This window comes from Palaemon carinicauda, chromosome 43 (genome assembly GCF_036898095.1).
Source record: "Palaemon carinicauda isolate YSFRI2023 chromosome 43, ASM3689809v2, whole genome shotgun sequence".
NCBI classification, from domain to species: Eukaryota; Metazoa; Arthropoda; class Malacostraca; order Decapoda; family Palaemonidae; genus Palaemon; species Palaemon carinicauda.
Genome location: NC_090767.1, coordinates 58,575,094 through 58,583,968, shown reverse-complemented (window position 1 = coordinate 58,583,968; position 8,875 = coordinate 58,575,094). Strand labels below are relative to the sequence as shown.

At 38.9% G+C, this 8,875-nt stretch overlaps 1 protein-coding gene across 1 annotated transcript in view; it reads right to left on the bottom strand.

Annotated features, from left to right (window-relative positions):
• Positions 1–816: 816 nt before the first annotated feature.
• The window catches only part of Cdc5 (cell division cycle protein 21), a 34,267-nt gene continuing 26,208 nt past the window's right edge, over positions 817–8,875 (bottom strand). The window contains exons 7-9 of the mRNA XM_068366235.1: positions 6,850–7,016; positions 4,426–4,623; positions 817–2,247 (exon numbers count right to left, since the gene is read on the bottom strand). Of these exons, the coding sequence (XP_068222336.1) occupies positions 1,984–2,247; positions 4,426–4,623; positions 6,850–7,016 (629 nt within the window). The 3' untranslated portion in view covers positions 817–1,983. The remainder of the gene's footprint in view (positions 2,248–4,425; positions 4,624–6,849; positions 7,017–8,875) is intronic.

The following is an 8,875-nucleotide window of genomic DNA, read 5'->3' as shown; positions in this document are numbered from 1 at the left end:
CGTAACATTTAACAAACAGTGACTTTCCGTAACATTTCTTAACAAAAAGTGACTTTGTTACTTTTCTTAACAATAAGTGACTTTCCATAACATTTCTTAACAAAAAGTGACTTTGTTACTTTTCTTAACAATAAGTGACTTTCCGTAACATTTCTTAACAAAAAGTGACTTTCCGTTACATTTCTTAACAAAGAGTGACTTTCCGTTACATTTCTTAACAAAAAGTGACTTTCCGTTACATTTCTTAACAAAAAGTGACTTTCCGTAACATTTCTTAACAAAAACTGACTTTCTCGTTAAAATTTCTTAACAATAAGTGACTTTCCCTAACATTTCTTAACATAAAAGTGACTTTCCGTAACATTTCTTAACAAAAAGTGACTTTCCGTTACATTTCTTAACATAAAAGTGACTTTCCGTAACATTTCATAACAAAAAGTGACTTTCCGTAACATTTCTTAATAAAAAGTGACTTTTTCGTTACATTTCCTAACAAAAAGTGACTTTCCGTTATATTATCACAAAATCACTTGACTGACAGGAAGTATCATTGTACCTCGGTAATTCCTGAGAAACGTTGCCACATGAGAATTGCGAAGTTAAAACTGCAATGTCGGCAGAAACCCTTCGTCTTGCTATGACCAATAAATTCTACTACAATGCTAAAACAATTGACTCTTCTAAAATAAAATATCAAAATCTATCTGAATAGCTATACAGTACAACTTGCTCTTCTTAATCTACTGTAGTACTATAAATCATGCATATATTAACATCATTCAGTTATATAAAGTTATATATTCAATAAAATACATGTTCTTGGTCCAATGATCATTTAATCCAAATCATAACAATAAAAATTCATATAATATACAAACATGAACCTACAAAATCGGGAAGAAATACTCCAGACCTATCGAGGTACGCCCTCAAGATCTTGTCAAACCCCCGCTCGGTTTGACGGGCCCCGGGAGGGAGGAAATCGCAGCAACGCGACGTTACGACCTGGTTGCAAAAGAGGCTTCGTACGGAGCGGCGCTGGAAACTCACGTATGCCTGCATAGCTCGAAGAAAAGATTATTTCGTTCGTCAGATGACCTGTCCTGGATTTTTCTAGCAGAGACGATAATCGCGAATCTGTATCATTAATTTGTATGTGATAGTCGTGATTTACAAGAAACATCAGGCGATAATCTGTCCTGGATTTTTCTAGCAGAGACGATAATCGCGATTCCGTATCTTTATCTTGTACGTGATCGTCATAATTTACAAGAAACATCAGGCGATAATCTGTCCTGGATTTTTCTAGCAGAGACGATAATCGCAATTCTGTATCTTTATCTTGTACGTGATAGTCGTAATTTAAAGGAAACATGGGTAACTCAAGAGAGTATGACTAGCTCTTGTATAGCAAGCGTACGCTGCACAAAATAAGGAAGACAAACAAGAGATTAAGACAAGTGTAACGATAGTTATGGATGGGGAAATACAATGAGAAGCCACAGGTACTGATCCTTGGTAAATAAAATATTCTAAATTGTATCGATCAGTTATTCCTATATAAATTTTCTCCATGTTAACCAAATGTTTTTAAATATCAATACTGTACTATTTACGCCATTATATATGGCAACGTCTTAGATTTAAGAAATAACTGATTACCGATTGTGACTTGTCGAACGTCACGTACAAGACATTATGGGTCGTAGGAAAAGATATATCACGTTACTGTCATAGATGTGAATATGTACAAACTGTAAAATAACAAAATAACACCTCTCTGCAAATCTGACTTTAAATCACCGACGTGTCGTCACGCCTTGCCAAAATCTAATCGACTGACGATGCTGATTCCCCACTGCCCAACACATTATAAAAACTCCATAAGGCTATGAACGTCCCCGCCTGTCGAGAGCGAACGCGGGACGAGCGATCGTCAGCCGCTAGCACTGAAAATTAGTCCGTTTCATTGGCTAGTCGCATCTATTGGGGGTCTAAGCCGTTGGTCGTGGGGGCGGCGGGTCCTTTGAGGGCGCGTAGTTTCATCTGCAGCTGGTCGTATCGCCTCTGGAGCTCCTTCTCTCGCTCCGTCTGTCTGGCCACATCCTCCGAGATGGTGGCCAGACGGCGCGGGATGGCCACCGTTTCCATCTGCTTCAGGAAGGTGAAGGTCGACAGCTCTAAGAAGGCCGTCTCCACCTGGTTGACGCAGTCCTGCAGACTGGCGCCGAGGGACGCGGCTCTGGCCTGCAAAGACGAACAGATCTCTCATCTCGCAGCTCTAGGGTCAAAGGTTTCTACAGATTTCATAACACTAGGGTCAAAGATCTACAGATATCTAAAGATTTCACAGGTCTGTGGTCAAAGAACTACAATTTCCCAGCTTTATGGTCAAAGATCTACAAATTTCATAAGTCTATGGTCAAATATCTACAGATTTCTAAGCTCTAGGGTCAAATATCTACAGATTTCTAAGCTCTAGGGTCAAAGATCTACAGATTTCTAAGCTCTAGGGTCAAAGATCTACAGATTTCTAAGCTCTAGGATCAAATATCTACAGATTTCACAGGTCTATGGTCAAATATCTACAGATTTCTAAGCTCTAGGGTCAAATATCTACAGATTTCTAAGCTCTAGGGTCAAGGGTTTTTACAGATTTCTAAGCTCTAGGGTCAAATATCTACAGATTTCTAAGCTCTAGGATCAAAGATCTACAGATTTCTAAGCTCTAAGGTCAAATATCTACAGATTTCTAAGCTCTGGGGTCAAAGAACTACAGATTTCTAAGCTCTAGGGTCAAATATCTACAGATTTCTAAGCTCTAGGGTCAAATATCTACAGATTTCTAAGCTCTAGGATCAAATATCTACAGATTTCTAAGCTCTAGGGTCAAATATCTACAGATTTCTAAGCTCTAGGGTCAAATATCTACAGATTTCTAAGCTCTAGGGTCAAATATCTACAGATTTCTAAGCTCTAGGGTCAAATATCTACAGATTTCTAAGCTCTAGGGTCAAATATCTACAGATTTCTAAGCTCTAAGATCAAATATCTACAGATTTCTAAGCTCTAGGGTCAAATATCTACAGATTTCTAAGCTCTAGGGTCAAATATCTACAGATTTCTAAGCTCTAGGGTCAAATATCTACAGATTTCTAAGCTCTAGGATCAAATATCTACAGATTTCTAAGCTCTAGGGTCAAATATCTACAGATTTCTAAGCTCTAGGATCAAATATCTACAGATTTCTAAGCTCTAGGGTCAAATATCTACAGATTTCTAAGCTCTAGGATCAAATATCTACAGATTTCTAAGCTCTAGGGTCAAATATCTACAGATTTCTAAGCTCTAGGGTCAAATATCTACAGATTTCTAAGCTCTAGGGTCAAATATCTACAGATTTCTAAGCTCTAGGGTCAAATATCTACAGATTTCTAAGCTCTAGGGTCAAATATCTACAGATTTCTGAGCTCTAGGGTAAAAAATCTACAGATTTTACTGCCCTATGATCAAAGATCTACAGATTTCTAAGCTCTAGGATCAAATATCTACAGATTTCACTGCTCTGGGGACAAAGATCTGCAGATGTCACTGATCTAGGATTAAATATCAACATATTTCTACAGATTTGACTGCTCTATGGTCAAATATCAACATATTTCTACAGATTTGACTGCTCTATGGTCAAATATCTACATATTTCTACAGATTTGACAGCTCTATGGTCAAATATCTACAGATTTGACAGCTCTAGAGTCAAAGATCTACATATTTCTACAGGTTTGACAGCTCTAGGGTCAAATATCTACGGATTTGACAGCTCTAGAGTCAAAGATCTACATATTTCTACAGATTTGACAGCTCTATGGTCAAATATCTACAGATTTGACAGCTCTAGAGTCAAAGATCTACATATTTCTACAGATTTGACAGCTCTATGGTCAAATATCTACAGATTTGACAGCTCTAGAGTCAAAGATCTACATATTTCTACAGGTTTGACAGCTCTAGGGTCAAATATCTACAGATTTGACAGCTCTAGGGTCAAATATCTACATATTTCTACAGGTTTGACAGCTCTAGGGTCAAATATCTACAGATTTGACAGCTCTAGGGTCAAAGATCTACAGATTTGACAACTCTAGGGTCAAATATCCACATATTTCTACAGATTTGACAGCTTTAGGGTCAAATATCTACACATTTCTACATATTTGACAGCTCTAGGGTCAAATATCTACATATTTCTACAGATTTGACAGCTCTAGGGTCCAATATCTACAGAGTTGACACCTCTAGGAACAAAGATCTACAGATTTCTGCAGCTTCCACAAGTCTAGGGTCAAAAGCTTTCTACGGACTTCTAGTAAAACATCGTCGCCTTAATCCACAGCTCCGTAAGAGACTCGCAGAACGCCGTCTTACCTGATATCCGCCCATTAAAATCTTGAGCTTCTTCTCCATCTTGGCTGCTAACTTGGCCTGCTTAGCCATGTGCTGTCGGTTCTGTTCGAGCCTCTTCTCCAGCGATTCGATTCTGTCCTTCTTGCTGGCTAAACTGGCCCTCGTGTATTTCCCCTGGCTCGGCAGAAACAGGACCTGCGCCAGACACTCCTCCCACACCTGCAAGAGCAGTCTTGATTAGACCCTTTGTGAGATTTCAATGACCTAAAATTACCTATTTCCGCACCTGTAAATGCAGTCATTTCAATGACCTTAAATGACAATATGGCTATCTCACACAAAAATAATTTTCCCTTCGTCAAAATTCCCTTAAATGACCTATTTCACACCTGTAAAGGCAGCCCTTTCAATGACCTAAAATGACCTATTTCCGCACCTGTAAATGCAGTCATTTCAATGACCTTAAATGACAATATGGCTATCTCACACAAAAATAATTTTCCCTTCGTCAAAATTCCCTTAAATGACCTATTTCACACCTGTAAATGCAGCCCTTTCAATGACCTAAAATGACCTATTTCCGCACCTGTACATGCAGCCCTTTCAATGACCTAAAATGACCTATTTCATACCTGTAAATGCAGCCATTTCAATGGCCTTGAATGACCTATTTCACACCTGTAAAGGCAGCCCTTTCAATGACCTTAAATGACCTATTTCACACCTGTAAAGGCAGCCCTTTCAATGACCTTAAATGTGGCAAAACAAAGACAAGATCTATTATTATTATTATTATTACTAGCCAAGCTACAACCCTAGTTGGAAAAGCAAGATGCTATAAGCCCAAGGGCTCCAATAGGGAAGAATAGCCCAGTGAGGAAAGGAAATGAGGAAATAAATAAATGATGAGAATAAATTAACAATATATCATTCTAAAAACAGTAACAACGTCAAAATAGATATGTCCTATATAAACTATTAACGTCAAGAAACAGATACGTCATATATAAACTATAAAAAGACTCATGTCAGCCTGGTCAACATAAAAACATTTGCTCCAACTTTGAACTTTTGAAGTTCTACTGATTCAACCACCCGATTAGGAAGATCATTCCACAACTTGGTCAAAGCTGGAATAAAACTTCTAGAATACTGTGTAGTATTGAGCCTCATGATGGAGAAGGCCTGGCTATTAGAATTAACTGCGTGCCTAGTCTAGGGACAAATTAGCGGTTGAAGGTGTGAAATACTGTAAGTAAGACTTTGTTCATAGTTTTATTATGACAGATCTATTTAAACTATGTTACTGATCTAGAGATATCTTAAATCTTCATCATTTCCTTTTACTCACTGAGCTATTTTTCCCCGTTGGATCCCTTGGGCTTTTACCACTCTGCAATTCTAACTAGGGTTGTAGCCAATTTTATAATCATTCATATTATTTTATCTTCCTAAATTTGAGCTATTATAGGGGAATGTGTTGTCACCTATGTTGTTTATCCTCCACATGGATTTTGTAATGCATAGAACAGTTTGGGATGGTGGAGAAGGATAGGACTGGATTGGTAAGAGGAAATTAGCTGACCTAGAGTATGCTGATGACGCTTTTATTAGGGCTCCACCAGGGAAAACAGCCCAGTGAGGAAAGGAAATAAATAAAGATAGAATAATGTTTGAGTGAATCCTCAAGCAAGAGAACTCCCATCCAAGAGATTGGAAGACCAAGTACAGAACAATGGTTTGATTTTGGAATGTCTTTCTCCTAGAAGAGCTGCTTACCATAGCTAAAGAGTCTCTTCTACCTTTAGCAAATGGGAAAGAGCCACAGTTTAACGGGCGATTCAAAGAGCCTACCTTAAGCCAAGCAAATCAGGAGGATCAAGTGAAGCTACCCGATTACTTAAACAAAACTAGCATTACTTTTCTTGTAGTTTATTTATTTCCTTATTTCTTTTCCTCACTGGGCTATTTTTCCTTGCTGGAGCCCTAGTGCTTATAGCCTCCTGCTTTTCCAACTAGGGTTGTAGCCTAGCTAGTAATAATAATATGTGTCCGCTGCCCCATACACAGACAACTTGCTCATTGATATCCGATAATGAATGTTTTTGTCTGGATTTGGCGAGAATTAAAATAAAAACTATATGGCAAAAAGTTTGTGTAAATCACGAGTAGTGATTCTATCCATTTATTTATTTCCTTTCCTCAATGGGCTCTTTTCCCTGGTGTAGACCTAATAAGGACAGCGTCATCAGCATACCTTAGGTCAGCTAATTTCCTGTTACCAATCCAATCCTTCTCCGCCATCCCCAACTGTTCTATGCATTACAAAATCCACGAGGAGGATAAACAACATAGGTGACAACACATTCCCCTATAATAGCTCAAATTTAGGAAGATGAAGAATATTTATAAAATCAGCTACAAACCAGAGATTTCTCTACTGACCTGCGAGTAGGCGTCTAGCGTGAGGTCTCCGTGGCCCATGCCCTGTTTGACGATGGCCATCTCGTCCTTAAGCATATCCTTGGCTTCCGTCACCTCGCTCTCCGAGTAGCGCTTGTAAGGGTGCCTCTCCAAGTGGTCGCGGTGCTGAGCGTCTGCTGCCACACCCCCTACGGGAGATTGAAAGAGAGTAAATAAACGCTCAGAAGATCAGTGGCTTGCAATGAGATACTTGTTAAGCATTGGCTGATGAAAAGGTGGAGCTAATACAAGAGGAAGAATAAGGGAAGCTGGATTCTGAGGTAATATGAGAGGAAGAAAAGGTGGAGCTGGATTCTGAGGTAATATGAGAGGAAGAAAAGGTGGAGCTGGATTCTGAGGAGGTAATACAAGACAAAGAAAAGGTGGAGCTGGATTCTAAAGAGGTAATACAAAAGGAAGAAAAGGTGGAGCTGGATTCTGAGGAGGTAATACAAGAGGAAGAAAAGGTGGAGCTGAATTCTGAGGAGGTAATACAAGAGGAAGAAAAGGTGGAGCTGGAATCTGAAGAGGTAATATTAGAGAAAGAAAGGTGGAGCTGGATTCTGAGGTAATATCTAAGTAAGAAAAGGTGGAGGTAATACAAGGTAATATCTAAGTAAGAAAAGGTGGAGGTAATACAAGACAAAGAAAAGGTGGAGCTGGATTCTGAGGAGGTAATATAAGGGGAAGAAAAGGTGGAGCTGGAATCTGTAGGGGTAATATTATAGGAAAAAAGTGGAGCTGGATTCTGAGGAGGTAATACAAGAGGAAGAAGAGGTGGAGCTGGATTTAAAGAGGAAACACGATGGAGAAAAGATGGAGACAGATTCAGACAGTATCGAATGCAGCAAAAGCAAATCGAAGATAGATACAGACATGAACGGAAGAAGCTTAATCAGGTTACACGAAGGAATGAAGGTGTGGAGAAATGTTCAAAAAGTGGACGAAAAGAACAAAGAAAGGGTAAAAAAGATGTCACAGCAAAGAGTGGAATAAGAGAAAGACAAACTAAGATTACAATTAATATCCCAATACTGAGGAAAGTGGTGATTCTGAAAAGGTGCGAGAAAAGTTGCAACTCGATGATTGAGAGAATAGATGCGAGATAAAAAGGAGATGCGGAAAGCTGGGAGAGTGAGTTTAAAAACCTCACATACAGTCACGCACACACATACACACAAAGAGAGAGAGAGAGAGAGAGAGAGGAGGTAGCAGGCATAAGAATACTGGTATGTAGCAGGGCAAAGGACATGGTATTGAGAAGACCTATCGACGGTAAAAAGTAAAAAATCGCAGATTTCAAAATTAATTTGTATCTTTCCTAATTATACAACTTGAGTCTTTAAGAAAGCTGGATACTTGGCCATTAAAATCAGTCGAGGTGTCGTTAATTACTGGCCACTCTGACCTCCCAGAACAGCCGTTCTCAAACAGGTCCGAGGTCGTCCGAGGTCCTCCGAGGGACCACGAAGGTGTCACCAAATTCTTTTGTTATATCATAGCCACACATAAGATATACTTAGAATTATTAACAATGAAGTTTGGCGATGAATATATGCTACTTAATGTTCTTTTGCTAGTGGAAGTCAAAATAAAAAAAAAATTTCTTTTTAGCTGATCAGAAAGATAAGTGGAAAAGAATAAGGAAAGTTAGCTAGCTAACCATGGAAGGGAACAGTTTGGAAACTCAAGTTTTAATTATATGAAGATATATTATTCTTGTTGTGGTCTCAATTTAATAGAATAACTGCTTACTTTTATTACGTTTTATTTCCTAGCAGCTACAGTGGATATGAACATATTGAGGTGGTTTGGCCATGTTGAGAGAATGGAAAATGACTGTCTGCTAAAGAAGGTGATGAATGCGAGAGTAGATGGGAGAAGTACAAGAGGAAGGCCAAGGTTTGGGTGGATGGATGGTGTGAAGAAAGCTCTGGGTGATAGGAGGATAGATGGGAGAGAGGCAAGAGAGCGTGCTAGAAATAGGAATGAATGGCGAGCGATTGTG